Raw genomic sequence first — 22,249 nt, forward strand, 5'->3', positions numbered from 1 at the left:
ATGGGGAAAATAATGCTGACACAAATCTGTTCTTTTAGTGCATTGTCTAAAAATTTCTAAATTGTAATCCAGGAACAAAAGTCTAATCTATGAAATAGGTCTGCTGTCCTTCTGTAATAAGAGGAAAATACTGCGGATGCTGGAACTCTGAAGTGAGAACAGAAAGTACCGGAAATATTCAGCAGGTCTGGCAGTATCTGTGTAGGGAGAAACCGAGTTAATGTTTCAGGTCTGTGACCCAGACTACTAGCACTTCCTATTCTCATTTCTGCTGTCCTTCTGATTGGTTATTAAAGCTTTAAGATAATCTTCATCATCAGAAAAGATAATGATCCCTTAAACTGATCGTGTCTAGCTTTGGTTTTGACCAATATAGCAGCCCCAGTGGGTGTTCTGTCCTTCGCCTCTCTTTCATTTTGCTAGCTTGGAACAGCAACAGTCTGAGAATTTATGTTCTCTCAGGCTGCCTCGCCCTATAGGGTGCCTGAAGCTGCTTTTGAAGTATTTATTTAGGGGCACCTTCTCCACCATATCTGCCCCCTACCACCACCACTGAATGACAAAGGGACAGCAGACTTGTTCGTTCACTGCACGGCTCAATATATATAAGGCGGGGAGGGGTTAGATGACTCGAGTGTAAATCCTGTCCCACACAATGTAATTTGCCAATATTTGCAGAGGAAGGAAGAAGGGTTTCTGCTTCTTTCCATTGTGACCAAAATTCTGTGTATTTTCTTTTATGGGTTGGGGGGGAGGAAACAATGTGTATATCATATCTAGATAAATTATTAAAAGTCTTTCTTCTATGTGCACTCCTGTCAACATTTTTCATTATAAGTTCCACATTCCACACTTACGTCATGCTGTCATGCCACTCTTCCTCCAGTGGTGTTACTGCCACACCACCACAGGTGGGAGGCTGTAATGACAGAATGAAAAGGTTAAATAATTTTTTTCCCATTATAATTGCAAGCATTGCCATTTAGAAATGGAAATGTAGTAAAAAATTTTACATCTGGCTCCCAGATCCATATAATGCCCCACCTTTTTAACCCAGCTTCACCAGAAGATTATGTTTGGTCCCAACATGCAGTGTGAAACACTACAGGGAATCTGCTAGTGATATATAACACTGAAGAAAGCTAGCTCTGGGGCATTGCTTTGACGGGAGTTTCCTTTTGAAAATAAGCCATTACCTTTGGTGTACCCCCTATGTCTGTGTATGCTGGAAACTGATGAAACTCTAATTAAAGTAGACATTGTCACAAGTTTTTCTGATAATTATGTTTTCTGCATTAATGTGGCAGTTAAATGTATTTTTGAAGAAAGCCTCAGTTTTGAATACAGTTTGTCTCTGGCTACTGATCTCCATATTATGACCGTGGTCCTCTGTGTTTAATGGGTAGGACTAGAGGCTGGAAGATGTGAATCAGCAGCATCTCAAAGCTTATGATACTTAAAGTACAGCTGTAGGAGAAAATACTAGCAAAAAGAAACTGCGTCGCTTCTCTTCCCTGGTCCCTCATTTTCTCCCTTTCCTCTATATACCTGAGCTCATCTAAAGCTACTGCATGTATCTTAACTCACGCAAAATCCGCTTCGTCCATCGCTCATGTTCTCAATCACCACATTGGCTTCAGGTTCAGCAACGTCTTCCTATCTCTGTAATCTCCTGCATCCCAGTGAGGTCTCTGCTGTCATTCAATGCTGGCCTCTTGCACATCCCCAATATTAATCGCTCCACCATTGACAGCCATGCCTTCAACTGCCTAAGCCTTGAGCTCTGAAATTTCCTGCCTAAACCTTCCCACCTCTCTATGTCACTCTCCCCCTTTAAGATGCTCCTTGAAACCCACCTCTTTGACCAAGTGTCCTAAAATCATCTTCTGGTGTCAAATTTTGTTTGATAACATTCCTGTTACGTGCCTTGCGATGTTTTACTATGTTAAAGGCTCAATATAAGTGCGAGTTATTATTTCCTCCTCCCAGCCTCTCCACCTTCATCCCCTTTCCTCTAATAAACTCACTACCTCCTGCTGATGTGCAATCTCAGAACCAGCATTTTCCCTTCAGTCCTTCATCCAACTGGCCATTTTTGCTACGTGACCCTTGACTGTGAATGTCAGCAGGTAATTCAGCCGTGGCCCAATTCTTGCCTGGCGTGCACGTATGGCTAGTTTCCACTTGGGTTCCCTGGAAATGTTTTGGAGGCCAGAGCTACTGTGGTCACATCCTTTCTATTATGGAAACTGAGACCTCCGCACCTGGATTTTTAAATCAGTTTTATCAGTGCTTTCCAGCAACCTGTTTAAATCGAGATTAAAAAGAAAATATGGCATTACATGAAAATCCTGAATATAAGCAGAAAATATGGAGCATAAACAGCGGGTGCAATAACATCAACAAAACATTAGCTGCTGTTTCTTCTTTCCAGATGCTGACAGGCCAGCTGTTTATTTGCAACAGTTTCTACTTCTTATAATGGGTGGGAGGGGGGTGCTTCAGGGAAGAAATTCGAACCAGGGGCAGTAGCAGAATCTTAAAATCTGTGAATCGCTTGGGATACAGGAGAAGATTCTAGAAAACAGACCCCCGTCTGTTCAAAACGCTTGTCAGTCCCGTTGCATTGAGCCTGTCAGATTGGAGTAAGTGTGAGAGAATCCTGTCCGATCCCTTTATGCAAATCAAACTGATATAAACAATTGTCATTGCAATAAATTAGTTTTGTTTATTCTGTGGAATATTTTAATTTTAAATAATGAGAATTTGAAGAAAAACTTTTGTTTATATCCCACCTTTCATAACCCAAAGCTCTTTGCAAGTGCTGAACTACTTTTCAAGTCACTGTTCTAATATAGGAAATGAGGCAGCCACTTTTCACACAGCAAAGCACCCGCAAACAGCAGTGTGATAATGAGCAGCTAATCTGTTTTTTTAGTGAAATCGGCTGAGGGTTAAATAATGGCCAGCATACTGGGGAGAATTCCCCTCATCGTCTTCAATATAGTGCTAAAGGTTCTTTTACACCCACCCAAGAGGACAGACAGAGCCTCAGTTTAACTTCTCATCCAAGAGATGGCACTTCCGCCAGTGCGGCGCTCCCTCAGTACTGCACTGGAGCGTCAGCATAGATTTTGTGCTGAAGTCTTTGGGTAGAATTTAAACCCACAATCTTCTGACTCAGGTGAGAGTGCTACCCACAGAGCAACAGATGACACTGGCTACTAAAACAGCCAGGACCATTGGTTTTAAGGAAGCTGAATTTATGTACACAGTTATCAAATGGAGCAATAATACAGTCTCTTGTGGTTACACAGTTTTTTAATTCAAGTGCTGGCAACAACCTCACTCATCTCTCCATGGAGTCGACGTGCTTGTACACTAAGCCTCTCATTAGTCGGGACTCTGTTTAAAGAGAAGAGTTTCCTGGTTGGCAACCCATCTGTATATATAGACTGGGGCTTTTGGAAATGCTCCATTTTAATGAGCCTCTGTATAATTTATTGGAGGTATAAGCCGAATGAGACTGCTTTTGTAAACTGGTGGCCTACGCCCATGTTCAGAAACTTTGCAAAGCCACACTGATTAGGTTTGATGTCCTTTCAATAAATTGGGCCCAGATGTGAGCATGAGGCCTAGAGAGATCTGAACAACTGCCTGGCAGCCTTTGAATAAAAGCTCATATTGTAACTTTGCCTGGCAAGTGTCTACATTCAGTAAATCATGAGGGGCTGCTGTGAGGCAGACAGCATGGGAGAGGAACTCAACATATCCTGCAATCCCTGATTCAGCCTTGCAGTTACTCGGGAGAGGAGGCATGAAAGGATGTTTTCTTCAGAAAATATTACACTGCATCTCCCTTTCTATCAATGCCCCTCTGGTGTACCACCCATACCCGTCTAGTATTCTGCACTTGGTGGATTCCGCAGCCTTGATGATGTTTTTAGTAATATCTCTCAGAAAGCAGCGTGTGTTTCGATGGCTTGAATGCCCCGTCCTCCTCATTGACACAGTTTGACTTGAGTCTCAGAGAGGGTGTTGCAGGCTGCACTCATCATGCCACTTCCATTATTGGCACATTAAAAGAATTTAACACCATTTATACAGTTTCCACCACTTAACACCATCCTTGCTTATCACAGACAATCGCCTATAATCAGGCAAATGGCACTAAGCATTAATTGTCGTCATAGGCTTCAATTACAAAGAGGTCACTTAAAATGTTTTAAGCGTGCCTCCTATTTTGTGTAGTCCAGTGCTTACTAACTTTTTAAAAGATGATTTTCTTAGTTTATGACTGCATCCAATCTACATCTCACTCTGCAACATAAACAGGCAGATGGTAGAACCACAGACACCATAAATAGAACCAAGATATTATAGCAAAGGCCTGATCTCATAACTTACTTTCTCACCTAGCTTTGTATCATCAGTAAACTTAGATACTCTCTCTTCATCTAAGTCATTAATATAGATTGTAAATAGCTGAGGCCCCAGCACTGATCCTTGCGCCACTCCACTAGTTACAGCCTTCCAACTTGAAAACACCCCATTATCTCTGCTCTTTGTTTCCTGTCCCTTAACCAGTCCTCAGATGTTAATATATTACCCCCAACTCCATGAGCTCTTGCGTATTAAACTTTTATGTGGCACCTTATCGAAGTCCTTTTGGAAATCCAAGTATACTACATCTATTGTAAGCAAAATACTGCAGATGCTGGAAATCTGAAATCAAAACAAGAAATGCTGGAAATACTCAGCAGGTCTGGCAGCATCTGTGGAGAGAGAAACAGAGTTAACATTTCAGGTCAGTGACCCTTCATCAGAAATGGTGATGAAGGGTCACTGACTTGAAATGTTAACTCTGCTTCTCTCTCCACAGATGCTGCCAGACCTGCTTGAGTATTTCCAGCATTTCTTGTTTTGATACTACAGCTACTGGTTCCCCTTTATCTGCCCTACTAGTTAAATCCTCAACAAATTTTAATAAATTTGTCGAACACAATTCCCATTTTGTAAAGCCATGCTGACTTTGTCTGATCATAATTTTCTAAGTGCATTATTACAACTTGCTTTAATTTTTCCGATGACTGATAGGCTAACTGGCCTGTAATTCCTTGTTTTCTCTCTCCCTCCTTTCTTGAATACCAGTGTTACATTTACTAACTTCCAATCAGCTGAGATTGTTCTAACATTTAGGGAATTTCTGAAAATCGTAACCAGTGTATCCATTATCTCTGCAGCTACATCTTTTAGAACCCAAGGATGTAGGCCAACAGGTCCTGGCAATTTGCTGACCTTTAGTGCCTTAAGTTTCTCCAATATTTTTTCTCTGCTGATATTAATTACTGTAATTTCCTCACTCTTGTTAGCCCTTTGGTTATCTTTTTCAGGTATGTAATTTGTGTCTACTGTGATGATGAACACAAAATATTTATTCAACATCTCTGCCATTTCCTTATTCCCCATGATAACATTTCCTGTCTCTGCCTCTAAGGGACCATTGTTTACTTTAGCTACTCCTCTCCTTTTTATATATTTGTAAAATCCCTTACAATCTGTTTTAATATTCCTGGCAACTTTACTCTCATTTTCTATATTTTCCCCTTTTTATCAACTTTCTAGTCGCCCATTGCTGGTTTCTAAAACATTCCCAATCCTCAGGCTTACTACTATTCTTTGCAACATCAAAAACCTGCTCTTTTAATCTAATACTATCTTTAACTTCCCTAGTAAGCCACAGATGGATCTTTCTTGCTGATTTTTTGTTATTCAATGGAATGTATTTTTGTTGAACATTTTGAATTGTTTGTTTAAATGTTTCCCACTGTTTATTTACTGCCATACCTTTAAGTCTATTTAACCAAACAACCTCAGCCAGCTCTCCCCTCATACCTATGTATTTGGCTTTGTTTAAGTTTAATAATCTTGCTTGGGACTGGAGGATGTCGCTTTCAAACTTAAATGGAATTCAATTGTAATCTGATCACTTTTACCAGCAGATCTTTTACTGAGATTAGTAATTAACCCTGCCTCATTGCACAATGCTAGATCTAAAAAAGCTTTATCCCTTGTTGGTTCCACAACATATTATTCCAGGAAACTGTCGCGAAAGCATTCTACAAACTCATCTTCCAGACTACCTTTGCCATTTTGATTTGTCGAGTCTATATGAAGATTAAAGTCCTCCACAATTATTACATTGCCTTTGTTACAAGCTTCAATTATTTCTTGCTTAATACTCAGTCCAACAGTATAACTACTTTTAGGTGTCTATAAATTATTCCCACCAACATTTTCTTCCCCTTGTTGTTCCTAATTTTCACCCATTCTGATTCTACTTCCTGATCTTCTGAGCCAAGAGCCTTTCTCACTACTGTCCTTATGTCATCCTTTATCAGTGCTACTCCTCCTCCTTTTCTATTCTGTCTATCTTTTCAAAATGTTGTGTACCCTGGAACATTTATTTCCCAATCTTGGTCATCTATTTGTGCCACCAGTTTATCCAGCTTATTGCAGATTCTTTGCATATTCAGATAAAGAGCCTTTAATTTTATTATAATTCTTTGCGTGGACCTTATTCACTGATGCACTATTACTATTAAACTCTCCATCCCTTCCTGCCTTGTCTGACAGCCAGCACCTCTGACAGTGCAGCACTCTCTCCATACTGCACTGGAATGTCAGCTTTGATTTTTGTACTTGAGTTTGAGAGTGGGACTTGAACCCACAACATTTTATGACTCAGAAGTAAGAGTGCTACCCACTGAGCCCTGGCTGACACTTGCAGTTGCTGACAGTGCAAACAACTATGGAGACCTAGGGCAGCTTCAATCAGCTGCTACTTTTAACATGAAATCAAGTCCATCTCTGCTGCACTGTCTTGGTTCATTCAGATGGATTTACCAGCCACCGCGTATGGCGGTCAAATTGTGTTAGCACAAACCTGCCCACTATATTTGTTGGGGACTGTATAAACTATGTCAGATAATTTTACACCTGGCCTTCTTCCATCAGCCTTGCTGCTGCTCGACAACTGTGGGCGTCTGTTTTGTCAGCCGAGACCACCTCTTCGCTCCTAAACATAAGCTGACACTACATCTTTGAAGCATTTGGCTTGTCCATAGAATAAATCCAGAGCAACATTGGGAAATTATTTTTTTCCAATTTCCTTAATAAATTTAAAACAATTATTTCCCAATGTGTTTGGATTTATTTTCTGTGGAAAAGAAAAGGCTGAGAGGTGACCTGATAGATGCCGTTAAAGGGTTTGATAGGGCAGATGTAGCAAAAATATTTCCACTTTCCAGGTTTTTTTCACTATAGTAGGTAGTGTTTTTTTAGGGAATCAAGATCCCTAATGCAAATAATCTAATTTTTGGGTAATTTAAGGGAGTAAATTAAGGGTAGGTCATGGCAGGGTAGCTCAGTAGTTTAGTTTAGAGATACAGCACTGAAACAGGCCCTTCGGCCCACCGAGTCTGTGCCGACCATCAACCACCCATTTATACTAATCCTACACTAATCCCATATTCCTACCACATCCCCACCTGTCCCTATATTTCCCTACCAGCTACCTATACTAGGGGCAATTTATAATAGCCAATTTACCTACCAACCTGCAAGTCTTTTGGCTGTGGGAGGAAACCGGAGCACCTGGAGAAAACCCACGCAGACACAGGGAGAACTTGCAAACGCCACACAGGCAGTACCCAGAATTGAACCCAGGTCGCTGGAGCTGTGAGGCTGTGGTGCTAACCACTGCGCCACATGGAGTGCTTCTCCTGTGCAATGTGGGAATTCAGGGACACTTCCAGTATCCAGGGTGAACACGTGTGCAGCAAGTGTCTCCAGCTGCAGCTACTCGAAATCCGCGTTTCAGATCTGGAGCGGAGGCTGGGGACACTGTGGAGCATCCACGAGGCTGAGATCATTGTGGATAGTACGTACAGGGAGGTAGTCACACCGTAGGTAAAGACTGCTCAGGCAGAAAGGAAATGGGTGACCTCCAGGCAGAGTAGAAGTACTAGGCAGGTAGTGCAGGACACCCCTGGGTCCATCTCCCTATCTAACATATTTTCCGCTTTGGATACTGTTGGGGAAGATAGCTTCTCAGGGGAATGCAGCAAGAGCCAACTCTATGGCACCACGGGTGGCTCAGCTGCACAGTAGGGGAGGAAAAAGAGTGGGAGAGCTATAGTGATGGGGGATTCTATCGTAATGGGTACAGATAGGCGTTTCTGTGGCCGCAAATGAGACTCCAGGATGGTATGTTGCCTCTCTGGTGCTAGGATCAAGGATGTCATGGAGCAGCTACAGGACATTCTGAAGGGGGAGGGTGAACAGTCAGAGGTCGTGGTTCACATTGGCACCAACGACATAGGTAGAAAGAGGGATGAAGTCCTGCAACAATAATTTAGGGAGCTAGGTAGCAGATTAAAAAGCAGGACCTCAAAGGTTGTAATCTCTGGATTACTCCCAGTGCCACGTGCTAGTGAGTATAGGAATAGGAGGATAGAGCAGATGAACTTGTGGCTGAAGAGATGGTGCAGGAGGGAGGGCTTTAGATTCCTGGATCACGGGTTCTGTTTCTGGTGAAGGTGGAACCTCTGCAAGTTGGATGGGCTGCACCTGAAACGGAACGGGACCAACATCCTTGCTGGGAGGTTTGTTGGTGCTGTTTGGGGGGTGGGGGGGGTAAACTAATTTGGCAGGGGAATGGGATGCAGAGTGGAGGTACAGTTGGGGGTGACGCACAGTCAAATATAGAAGAGAAACTAAGTCAGTCTCGAAGGCAGAGCAAATATAGACCTGTTCAGGCACAAGCAAATAATGCAAGGCTGGATTGCATCTATTTTAACGCAAGGAGTCTTACAAGTAAGGCAGATGAATTGAGGGCATTGATTAACACATGGGAATATGATATTAGTGCTATCACAGAGACATGGTTGAGAGAAGGGCAGGACTGGCAGCTCAATATTCCAGGGTATAGAATCTTCAGGCGTGACAGGGGAGGGTGTAAAAGAGGAGGTGGCATTGCACTGTTGATCAAGGAGTCAATTACTGCAGTAAGGAGGGACGATATCTTAGAAGGTTCCTCAAATGAAGCCATATAGATAGAACTTAAAAACAAATAGGCTACAATCACTTGGCTGGGAGTGTATGACAGTCCTTCAAACAGTCAGGGAGAGATAGAGGAGCAGATATGTAGGCAAATCACAGAGAGGGTAAAAATAATAGTAGGGATTTCAATTTCCCCAATATCAACTGGGATAGTCTTAGTGCAAAAGGCTTAAAGGGGGCGGAATTCTTAAAGTGTGTACAGGAGAGCTTTTTGTGCCAGCATTAGAAAGTCCTACAGAGAAGGAGCAGCACTGGACCTAATGCTAGGGAAGCCGGACAAGTGGTAGAATTGTCAGTGCGTGAGCATTTCGGGGATAGTAACCATAACTCTGTAAGATTTAAGGTAGTTATGGAAAAGGATAAAGAGGGACCAGAAATAAAAGTACTGAATTGGGGGAAAGCCGATATCAATATGATAAAACAGGATCTGGCCAAAGTGGACTGGGAGCAGCTACTTGTAGAAAAGCTTACATCAGACCAGTGGGATTCATTCAAAGATAAAACTAGTGAGAGTTCAGGGCCAACATGTTCCCGTAATGGTGAAGGGTAGGACCAACAAGTCCAGGGAACCCTGGATGTCAAGGGGTATAGAGGATTGAATAAGGAAAAAAAGGATGCTTATGGCAGATTCAGAGCACTGAAAACAGTGGAGGTCCTAGAGGAGTATAGAAAGTGTGTGTGGGGGGGATTAAAAAGATAACTAGGAGCGTGAAGAGCAGACATGAAAAAACACTGGCGGGCAAAATAAAGGAAACTCCCAAGGCGTCTTATATGTATATTAAGGGCAAGAGGACAACCAGGGAACGAGTAGGGACCAAAGTGGCAATCTGTGGAGCCGGAGGACATAGGTGAGGTTTTAAATGATTACTGTTCATCTGTGTTCACTATGGAGAAGGACGATGTAGGTGTAGAGATCAGGGAGCGGGATTGTGATGTACTTGAACAAATTAGCATTGAAAGGGAGGAATTATTAGCTGTTTTAGTGGGCTTAAAAGTGGATAAATCCTCAGGCCCAGATGAGATGTATCCCAGGCTGTTATGAGAGGCAAGGGAGGAGATAGCAGGGGCTCTGACACAAATTTTCAAATCCACTCTGGCCACAGGAGAGGTACCAGAGGACTGGGGGACAGCGAATGTGGTATCATTATTCAAGAAGGGTAGCAGGGATAAAGCAGGTAATTACAGGCTGGTGAGTCTAACATCAGTGGTCGGGAAACTATTGGAAAAAATTCTGAGGGACAGGATTAATCTTCACTTGGAGAGGCAGGGATTAATCAAGGTTAGGCAGCATGGCTTTGTCAGGGGGAGATCCTGTCTAACAAACTTGTTTGAATTTTTCAAGGAGGTGACTAGATGTGTAGATGAGGGTAAAGCAGTTGATATAGTCTACATGGACTTCAGTAAGGCTTTTGATAAGGTCCCTCAGGAGATTGGTTAAGAAGGTAAGAGCCCATGGGATCCAAGGCAATTTGGCAAATTGGATCCAAAATTGGCTTAGTGGCAGGAGGCAGAGGGTGATGGTCGAGGGTTGTTTATGCGAGTGGAAGCCCGTGATCAGTGGTGTACCGCAGGGATCAGTGCTGGGACCCTTGCTGTTTGTAGTGTATATTAATGATTTAGACGTGAATATAGGAGGTATGATCAGTAAGTTCAAAGATGACAGGAAAATTGGTGGTGTTGTAAATAGTGAGGAGGAAAAACTTTGATTACAGGATGATAAAGATGGGCTGGTAAGATGGGCGGAGAAGTGGCAAATGGATTTAATCCTGAGAAGTGTGAGGTGATGCATTTTGTGAGGACTAACAAGGCAAGGGAATATACATTGGATAGTAGGATCCTAGGAAGTACAGAGGGTCAGAGGGACCTTGGTGTACTTGTTGATAGATCACTGAGGCAGCAGCACAGGCAGATAAGGTGGTTAGGAAGGCAGGTGCAACAGGCGGTAAAAAAGTCAAATGGTATGTTGGCCTTCATAGCGAGAGCATTCAAGTACAGGAGCAGGGATGTCTTGTTGCAATTATGCAGGGCTTTGGTGAGGCCACACCTGGAATATTGTGTGCAGTTTTGGTTTTCTTATCTGAGGAATGATGTTCTTTCTATAGAGGGAGTGCAGCGAAGGTTTTCCAGACTGATTCCTGGGATGGCGGGACTGACGTATGAGGAGAGATTGAGTCGGTTAGGATTATATTCGCTGGAGTTCAGAAGAGTGAGGGGGGAGCTCATAGAAACCTATAAAATTCTAACAGGACTGGACAGGGTAGATGCAGGAAGGATGTTCCCGATGGTGGGGGAGTCCAGAACCAGAGATCATAGTGTAAGGATGCGGGGTAAAACTTTCAGGACTGAGATGAGGAGAAATTTCTTCACCCAGAGAATGGTGAGCCTGTGGAATTCGCTACCACAGAAATCAGTTGAGGCCAAAACATTGTATGTTTTTAAGAAGGAGTTAGATATAGCTCTTGGGGCGGAAGGGATCAAAGGATATGGGGCGAAAGCCGGAACAGGTTACTGAGTTGTATGATCAGCCATGAACGTAATGAATGGCGGAACAGGTTCGAAGGGCCGAATGGCCTACTCCTGCTCCTATTTTCTATGTTTCTATATGGGATACTTGCCTTTATTAGCCGAGGCATAGAATATAAGAAGAGGGAGGTTATAATGGAGCTGTATAAAATGCTAGTTAGGCCACAGCTGGAGTACTGTGTACAGTTCTGGGCACCACACTATAGGAAGGATGTGATTGCACTGGAGAGGGTGCAGAGGAGATTCACCAGGATGTTGCCTGGGCTGGAGCATTTTAGCTATGAAGAGAGACTGAAAAGGCCAGGGTTGTTTTCCTTAGAGCAGAGAAGGCTGAGGGGGGACCTGATTGAGGTATACAAACTTATGAGGGGCATTGATAGGGTAGATAGGAAGAAACTTTTTCCCTTAAATAACCAGGAGGCATAGATTTAAGGTAAGGGGCAGGAGGTTTAGAGGGGATTTGAGGAAATAATCTTTGACCCAGTGGAACACACTGCCTGAAGGGGTGGTAGAGGTAGGAACCCTCACAACATTTAAGAAGTATTTAGATGAGCACTTGAAATGCCATAGCATACTAGGCTACGGGCCAAGTGCTGGAAAATGGGATTAGAATTGATAGGTGCTTAATGGCCGGCACAGACACGATGGGCCAAAGGCCCTGTTTCTGTGCTGTATAACTCTATGACTATGACTTTTGGGGGAAACCAGAACTAAAGGTCCTAAATTTAAGATAATCACTGATAAATCCAGTAAGGAATTCAGGAGAAATCTTTACCTGAAGAGAAGTAAGAATGTGGAAAGCCCAATCCCAAGGAGAAAGAAAGAGGATATGCTAATAGGGTGAGATGAAGATGGGTGGGAGAGGGCACGTGTGGAGCATTAATGTCACCATAGACCAGTTGGGCCGAATAGACTGTTTCTAGCTGTGGACTCAATAAAACTCAATGTAACATTGACTCCTTGCTAGGGTATGGTTCCACGGGAGCCATCACAATCTAAGTGGTCAATATTGGTGAGAGAGTCCTGGCTTTTCGACCACTAGGCCTTTAGCCAAGGTCCTTTATCTCATTACCTCGCTTCCATAAATATGCACTTTCTCCACTTGGTTGGCAATCAGTCGTGGAACTGTTGGTTGTGATTTTCTGAAATGTCTCACTGCCCCCCATTCAGAGGTTCTAAGGCTAATTGGAGCATTTGTACTGCCTTGACTGAGATTAGATAATTGGCGGCTTGAATTGGGGTCCATGGTGGACTTGTATGGCTTAGTTTCTTGCTGTGCAAATGCTTTGTGCAGAGGAGGATAACTTTTAGCCAATTTAATGATGAATGTGGTAGGAAGGGAGAAATTGTCCAACTTTCCCACTGCTGGAACATTCTAACAGGAGTGATTAGATGGGTGGGTGTGTATGTGCATGTGCGTGTATACACGTGTACACATACACACATCAGGTAAGGACAGAGTCAGACTAGAGTGTGATGCCCCTCATGGGAGAAGAGTTGACGATTTATAGAATGGAAACAAGCTATTAGGTCAAGCAAATATGTGCCAGTGTTTTTTCTCCATATGCGCCGCCTAGTCTACTCCCATTCTGCTGCTCACTCACTATCCCCTTTAATCTTTTTCAAGCAACTGTCTCTATCCTTTTTACAAGTACTTTTGAACTCTGCTTCAACAGTGGTTTGTGGCAGAGAATTCTGCATTCTAACCATGCTCTATTATTTTTTTCTCCTTCCCTTTAATTCATTTTTGTGGTCATCTTAGATTTGTGCTTTCTGGTTACTGCTTTGCCCTCTTGTTGGTTGCTGTCATGTCAGAGAATGCAGATCACCCATTTCTTCTCAGACCTTTTAAATGGATTCAGACCCATCCGAAAGAGGCAAGGGGTTCCCGTACAGGAGTAGTTTATGTTTCTGGGGAGAAATCTGGTGAATTTTCAAAGCTGTTGTGCTGTCAGCTGACCCTACAGCTGTGAAACAAAGCTGCCTCTGTTGAAGATGCAGACATCTGCTGAGACCAGAGGCCTGCCAACCAGAGCTGTCGACACGAAGCCTGCAGTGGATGCTAATTCATTCCTGTTGTGCATGTAAATCAGGCATCTCCTTACTGCCAGGGTCCACTGGCCAATGTACAAGCCCCCCTCCCCCCCCCCCTCCCCCCCCCCCCCCAGTAGTCAAGCAATGAGGCAGACGTAAGATTCAGCTCATAATGTTTTTGTACAACTCCTGTTATGCACCCTCTGATTAAGAAAGATTGCACAGTGGAATCTGAATAACGCCAAGCTTTGTCTCTTCACCATTTTGATCCAAGGATTTTATTGCAAGCACTCCTCCTATTCAGTATATCAGCCATGTCTCAGTGGGTAGCACTCCTCCCTCCTGAGTTAGAGCATGGCTACTCAACCTGAACCCGACGGGACCCGACAACATGTCGGGTTCGGGTTCAGTTCCGGGTCGGGTTGCTCTTCCAGATCTGGCATACGGGCTTGGGTCGGGCCGAGTTGGACACACGCTAACACTCTTAACAGCCTTGTATTATAATTGTGTTAGTGAAGCATTGGAAGCTGCAGATCCTTTGAAGTGTGCTTCCTACTCTGCTTGGTATTTCAACTTACTGTGTAGTGAAACAACCTGTCTGGGCACAACTTAATGGGGTATCTGTTTAACTAGTGACCAAACGATCACTAACTTCCATGATAACAATCTTCGGCTCACCACCTCTGATACATGGCTCCAATCTTAATGTACTAAGTCCAGTTATAGTTTTTGTTGCTTATCTGCACAAGCTGAAAAAGTGAAAAATGGAAGCTAGGTTAGTTGAACATTCCGGTGGTCGGGTCGGGTCAGGCGCGGGAAAAAATGAAAGGACTCGGGCCAGGTCGGGCTCCGGTCAGATGTGGTTCTGTCAGGCTCGGGTCAGGTTTCATTTGCAGACCCGAGCAGGCCTTTACTCTGAGTCAGAAATTGTGAGTTTAAGTCCCACTCCAGGAACTTGAGCATATAATCTAGGATGACACTCCAGTGCAGTACTGAGAGAGTGCTGCACTGTCAGAAGTGGCGTATGTCCAATGAGATGTTAAACCAAGGCCCTGTCTGCCCCCTCAGCTGGATATAAAAGATCCCATAGTGCTATTTTGAAGAAAAGCAGGGGAGTTCGCCCTTGTGTCCTGGCTAATATTTAACCTTCAACCAAAACCACTAAAAAAAGATTATCTGTTCATAATAACATTGCTGTTTGTGGAATCTTGCTGTGCACAAATTGGCTGCTGTGTTTCCTACATTACAACAGTGAATACACTTTAAAAGTACTTCATTGGCTGTAAAGCACTTTGAGACATTCTAAGGTCATGAAAGACGCTATATAAAATCAAATCTTTTTTATTATGTTGGTGCGCAGGAACGTAGAACAGAAGTAGGCCCTTCAGTCCTTCGAGCCTGTTCCGCTATTCATTTAGATCGTGGCTGGTTTATATTTTAACTCCATCTACCCACCTTGATTCCATAACTCTTAATACACCGGCCTTATAGAACGTGCCAAACCCATGTATCTGGGTAAATTATTTATCAGAATTCAGTTGTATTGAAATTTTACTGCACAGCCAGGCACTGCTGTACAACTTACCCTTGAGTTCCTGTAGAGCGTCTACAAGGCACAATTCAGGAGTTTCTTTTAATTGTTCATGGGATGTGAGCATCGCTGGCAACGCCAGCATTTGTTGCCCATCCCTAATTGCCCTTAAGAAGATGATGATGAGCTGCTTTCTTAAACCACTACAGTCCATGTGGTGCAGGTACAACCACAGTGCTGTTAGGGAGGGATTTCCAGGTTTTTGACCCAATGACAGTGAAGGAACGGCAAAATATTTCTAGATCAGGATGCATGTGGCTTAGCAGGGAACTGACAGGTAGTTGGTGGTGTTCCCATGCATCTTCTGCCCTGTCTCTCTCGGTGGAAGGTACTGTCAAAGGAGGCTTGGTGAGCTGCTGCAGTGCATCTTGTAGATGGTACGCATTGCTGCCACTGTGCACCCATGGTGGAGCGAATGAAAATTTATGGTGTTGAGCTTCTTGAGTGTTGTTGGAGCTGCACCCATCCAGGCAAGTGGAGAGTATTTCACCACACTCTTGACTTGTGCCTTGTAGATGGTGGACAGGCTTTAGGGAGTCAGGAGATGAGTTACTGTCTGCAAAATTCCTAGCCTCTGACTTGCTCTTGCAGCCACTGTATTTATATAGCTGGCTAAGTTTAGGTTATTAAGTTTTTGGTCAATGGAGCTGATGGGGTTTCAGCGATGTTAATGCCATTGAACATCAAGGGGAAATGGTTAGATTCTCTCTTGTTGCAGATGGTCATTGCTTGGCACCTGTGTGGCCCGAATGTTACTTGCCACTTATCAGTTCAAGCCTGAATGTTGTCCAGTTCTTGCTGCATGTGGGCATGGACTGCTTCAGTATCTGAGGAGTCCAATTGGAAACAAATCATGTTTGTTGAACTTGTTGGAGTTCTTTCAGGAACAGAATTGATAAAGGGGAGTCGGTGGGCGTGGTATACTTGAATTTTCAGAAGGCTTTTGATAAAGTCCGTTGGTTAGCAAAATTAAAGCACATGGAATAGGAAGTAATATACTGGCAAGGATTAAGGATTGGTTAACAGGCAGAAAGCAGAGCGTAGGAATAAAAGGGTCATTCTCGTGTTGACAGGCTATGACTAGTGGGGTACCGCAGGGATCAGTGCTTGGGCCACAGCTGTTCACAATATATATCAATGATTTGGATGTGGACACCACATGTAGTATTTCCAAGTTCACAGATGACACAAAACTAGGTAGGAATGTGTGTTGTGAGGAAAATGCAAAGCGGCTTCAAGGGGATTTGGATGACTTAGTGAGTGGGCAAGAACGTGGCAGATGGAATATAATGTGGAAAAATATGAGGTTATCCACTTCGGTAGGAAGAATAGATATGCAGAGTATTTCTTAAATGGTAAGAGATTAGAAATTGTAGATGTACAAAGGGAACTGGGTGCCCTTGTCAATAAATCACTGAAAGCTAACATGCTGGTACAGCAAGCAATTAGGAAGGCTAAATGTATGTTAGCCTTTATCGCAAGTGGATTTGAGTACAGGAGTAGTGAAGTCTTGCTTCAATTGTATAGAACCTTGGTTAAACCGCAGCTGGAGTACTGACTGCAGTTTTGGTCCCCTTACCTTAGGAAGGATATTATTGCCATAGAGGGAGTGCAACGAAGGTTCACCAGACTTGTTCCCAGGATGGCGGGACTGTCCTATGAAGGGAGATTAGGGAAACTGGGCCTTTATTCTCTAGAGTTTTGAAGAATGAGAGGTGATCTCATTGAAACCTACACAATACTTAAAGGGATAGACAGGGTAGATGCAGCTAAGATGTTTCCCCTGGTTGGGGAGTCTAGAACCAGGGGACACAATCTCAAAATAAGGGAAAAGCCACTTAGGACAGAGATGAGAAGAAATTTCTTCACTCATAGGGTTGTGAATCTTTGGAATTCTCAACGCTTGACGGCTGTGGAAGCTCAGTCATCGAATATACTTAAAGCAGAGATTGACAGATTTCTAAATACCAATGACATAAGGGGATGTGAGGATAGTGTGGGAAAAGGGCATTGAAGTGGATGATCAGCCATGATCATATTGAATGGCGGGGCAGGCTCGATGGGATGAATGGCCTACTCTTGCTCCTATGTTCCTTCACTGTCACTGGGTCAAAATCCTGGAACTAGCTCCCTTACAGCACTGTGAGTGTACCTGCACCACATGGACTACAATAGTTCAAGGAGGTGGCTCGCCAGCACTTTCTCAAGGGCAATTAGTGATGGGCAATAAGATGGCCTTGTCAGCAACACCTACATCCCATGAACAAATAAAAAAAAAATTCACACCCTTGTAAGTATTATAAAATGCTAACCGTAGTCACCAATTTCTTGAGATGCTGGATCCTAAAAGTCAGTGAGATATGATTTATCAGCTTCTGACGTTGATCTGAGCTCCAGCGATGTGCGATTCCATGTGTGGTACAGGGAAGTCCTAGGTTCAGGATCCTAGGTTAGATCTTCCCGATTGATATCAGTTGGCCATTTCTTTACACGCTTTATTTGTCAATCATTCTACCAGTCAACTTACTTAATAGAGAAGGAAAGTCTAGGAGTTTTTTTTGTTCAAAATACTCTCTTTTAGATTAGAAAATAATGTCCTTAACTAAGATTTTCTCAACATTTTTAAAGATGAAATTTGTTATTGGCAGGGAGATCCTGAAGTGGAGTCTCCATGGTGTCATAGGTCTCCCTCCAAGAGCTCTGCATTCCTCCAAATCTGGTCTCTTGTGTATCCCCCATTTCCTTGGTGTTAATTATATATTAATTGTTTATTTAGTTGTATGTAGGTGGTGGGCATTAACTGGGGATTCACTTGTGCTCCTATAAGTAGGAACAGACTGAAGCTGTGATGGTTGAGTTAGGAGGTGCATGTTTGTAATGTGTCTCTGTGAATAATAGATTATAAAATGTATAGCAATTAGGCTCTAGTTCTATCCATCACTACCTGGCTATCTGGACTCTAACACATGGCTCAACCATTGGCAGTCATGCCTTCAGCAGCCTAGGCCTTCAGCTCTGGAATGCCCTCCCTAAGCCTCTTGGCCTCTCTGCCTCTTTCCTCCTTAAAACTTAACTCTTTGACCACTTGTCCTAATGTCTCTTGCTTTGACTCAGTGTTCACCTTTGTCTGATTCCACTCCTGTGGAGCACCTTGGGACGTTTTACTACATTAAAAATGCTATTTTAATGCGCATTGTTACTGTTTAGGTGAGATGGATTCAAGACAACATCTTGGAGCAGCTCCATAAGAGATAGCAGGGGAGAGGGGGTGCACATAAACCTTTCCAGGGCCACCCAACCATAGGACACAGTAGTACAGGCTGGGAATTGGATAGTTTCAAAATAATTACAGATGAGGAAGGCCATTTGGTCCATCTAAATGCACCCGTGTAGACATCCCCTAAAATCACCCCTTTGCAGAATTCAGTTATTTCTTCTTCACTAACCATTTCCACCTACTTTACTCGCAGTTCAAAAGAAGGACAGGGTAGGTTTGGTTTGAAGGTTCAGGAAGTAAGCTGAAGGGCCACCCCTTCAAATTGTTCAGCATCAGCAGTCCTTCCCCGTACCTGAGCAGTCACCAGCGCAATGCTGCCCAACTTGATCTGTCGCCGTGTTTGGCCCTTCCCCAAACAGACAGCCTTTGCCAATAAACGTGGAAAGAGGTTGCAAAAAAAGTATGAGATTTTTAAAAAGATTCTTTGCAAGTCAACCAAACAAGATACATAGTGTGTGGTGACTTTATATCAGGATTGATGTGTAAGAAGAGTATATTGGGTGATCCAGGTAAATAAATCCCGGGATGTTGAACGACTACGTACATGTTTAACCTTGGCTCTAACGTTGTCTCATCATAGCTCAACATTGGTTGTCTTCGTGTTTCTGAGATTTCCGGGAAACGATTAGAGCAGCACAGGGGGCAGAGAGTTAGTTAAAAATGTCGTCCATCTGAATGGAGTAATATTCTGGTCGAGGGAACATCTTATGAACCTAATGGAGTGTCAGCCATGGCTCAGTTGGTAGCAGTCTGGCCTCTGAGTCAGGAGGTTGTGGGTTTAAGTCCCATTTCAGAAACTCGAGTACAAAAATCTAGGCTGGCACTCCAGTGCAGTACTGAGGGAGTGCTGCACTGTCAGAGACACCGTTCTTCTGATGCGATGTTAAACCGAGGCCCTGTCTGCCCTTTCTAATGGATGTATAAGGTCCCCTGGCACCATTTTAAAGAGAAGCGGAGGAGTTCTTCCTCCTGGACTACTCAATGTATATCCCTCAATCAACATTACTTAAAAAAAAGATTACCTGGTAATTATCACATTGCTGTTTGTGAGAGCTTGCTGTGCGCAAATTAGTTGCCACGCTTCCTACATTACAACAATAACTATGATTCAAAAGTGCTTAATTGACTGTAATGCGCTATGGGAACCTCTTGCGATTGTGAAAAGTGCAATATAAATGCAAGTCTTTCTTTCCTTTATTTTCTTCTTTCTTTCTGAGATGGTGTCTTTCAGCTCAAGAGAGTCATGAAGGAGAGGCTAATTTTGCTTTATAAACGCGCCTGTGAAGTACCTTGGGACATTTTATTAGATTAACGGTGCTGTATAAATATAAGTTGTTGTTGTAATTGTGTCTCGTTATTCTCCTTCCCCACCTCCAACAGAAGACCTCAGCACTTTCCTGATTGAAGATTGTCCCTATGCACTATTTTGAATAGTAATCCAAACTGTAAAACGAAGGTTTGCTGTAATGCAGTATATTTATGTTTCGATTGAAATAAAAACTGGTTAAGACAGTTTTCAGTTTTGCCAGGCAGTGTTTTGCATCTTCCTGCCTACTTCCCTGGAAAAATTGACCTATATAAACAGCAATATCAGCTCCTGAACCAGCAAGGACATATACAAATAGCCATATTGCACATAAAATCTTAACCTTTTGGTGTATAAAGCAGGAATGTATGGAAACACATGTATATCGATTTGGTAAATCTTTCTCTTCTCTTTCAGTTGATATTCGGGAAATCAAAGAGATTCGTTCAGGAAGAAATTCCCGGGATTTTGAACGATACCAGGATGATACATCCAAGCCTGATTTATCCCGGCCTGATTTAGCTCACTGTTTCGTCATTCTCTATGGAATGGAATTCCGACTAAAAACTCTCAGTCTAGCAGGTAGAGTCCTGAAAAATTCCTTTCTACTCTTGACATTGAGTCAATATCAATCATTCTTCCATTTCAGACTAGTGTCTCGTTATTTAGTTTTTAGCTCAGTACTACCTTCAACTTCACATTTGCATCCTTAATTTTGTGATTGTTTTCTCATCTTCTTCGGCTCAACTTGTGACAGTCACATAACATCCCTAGCTAAGACAATCAGCAAATGGCCTGACTCCCAACTTTGTCTGGCATTCCGTCTGGTTGCCAGGCAATGGTCAAGGTCAGCTGGTGGGGAGGGGGTCAAGAGAGAAAGGAGAGAGGGAAGACACTTGCACAAATGTTCTCTCTCTTCTAATTGCCTCAGCACAGCAGAACTTGGGAACTCGCCCTCAATGCACACACATCATCTTCCTGAGTACGGTCCAGTAGGAAGTTAATGACACTTTTGGAAGACTGATACAATATCCTCACACTGCCAGTAACTGGCTCCAGTATGTTTCATACAAGAGTCAACAACATGTCACAGTCTATTAGCAGAGATCTAAACTGCTGTCGAAGGACAATTCTGTCCAGTCAGCTAGCCATCAGTCTGGCAATTGTAAGTGTAGATCACTGTAAATAAAATTGCTTGATTGCGTGCAGATGTTGCACTGATTTGACACGAGTGCCAACATAAACCTGCAGGCTGCTGTGCTCAGCCAGTTTTTGAGAATGGCTTTGTATTCCTTCTCACGCTTTCCTCTTGTCACGCTCTTCACAGCTACTTCAGAAGAAGAGATGAACATGTGGATAACTGGCCTGAACTGGCTTTTGACAGACACCATGAAATCACCAACACCACTTCAGATAGAAAGGTAAAAAGAAGGCAGCCCCTCGGGGATGGCATCAATGGGGCAGATTGTGTGTTTGCACTGGACAAGTCTTATATTCCTATAGTGAAGCATTGACTGTATATCTAATCAATGGAGATACTTGATACAACTGAATATTCACAGTAAGTGGATTGTCCCTTCTCAATATCTTAAACATAGAATCATGTAGCTCAGAAGGAGGCCATTCAACCCATCATGTCTGTGCCAGCTCTTCAAAAGAACGATCCAGTTAGTCCCATTCCCCCGCTCTTTGTCTGTAGACATGCAAATTTTCCTTTTCAAATATATATCCAACTCCCTTTTGAAAGTTACTATTGAATCTACTTCCACTGCCCTTTCGGGGGTAGCGCATTCTAGACAATCACCTTCAGTAATGATTAGAAACTGCACAACGCCACCTCCCCACCCCCCCACCCCAATCCCTTCACATTGCCATATAGCAAGCAGTCACATGTGCCTGATTCCAGGACTTTTTCAAGCCATTCTGCAGCATTGTGAGGTGGCTTACACCCCGAAGTTACTATGACATTGCAGCAACTTTCATGCCTTGAGTCAAAAAACACTTGAAAATAAGTAGTCTCCTTTTAATTCAAAATCAATTCAATTTATCTGATAATTCAATTTATTTTACATTTATGTTTCCATTTTGCTGCATGATTTATGTTGCTCACTGCAAGATATTGGATAATTCAAAATTTTTAGAATAAAAATGACTTCAAATTATTATGAGCAGACTGAAATCTGACTACCAGTCACACAATAACTGGATCACTGTTTTACAGTGATTAAAATAATTCACGCTCAATTTTTATATTATGGTAATCTCGGATTGTTAGTTGTGTTTTTGGGATCACTGTACATTATTCTCCATTATAAGAACAGATGAACATAAAAATTATGGTCAGGAGTAGGCTGTATGGCTCTCATGAGCCTGCTGTGCCATTCAATAAGATCAT

General features: G+C 42.9%; 1 protein-coding gene across 1 annotated transcript in view; it reads left to right on the forward strand.

Moving 5' to 3' along the window:
- Window positions 1-22,249, forward strand: part of LOC137378269 (1-phosphatidylinositol 4,5-bisphosphate phosphodiesterase gamma-1-like) — a 144,367-nt gene that overhangs the window by 42,287 nt on the left and 79,831 nt on the right. The window contains exons 2-3 of the mRNA XM_068048509.1: window positions 20,272-20,436; window positions 21,182-21,275. Of these exons, the coding sequence (XP_067904610.1) occupies window positions 20,272-20,436; window positions 21,182-21,275 (259 nt within the window). The remainder of the gene's footprint in view (window positions 1-20,271; window positions 20,437-21,181; window positions 21,276-22,249) is intronic.

Source organism: Heterodontus francisci, chromosome 16 (assembly GCF_036365525.1).
Source record: "Heterodontus francisci isolate sHetFra1 chromosome 16, sHetFra1.hap1, whole genome shotgun sequence".
Taxonomy (NCBI): domain Eukaryota; kingdom Metazoa; phylum Chordata; class Chondrichthyes; order Heterodontiformes; family Heterodontidae; genus Heterodontus; species Heterodontus francisci.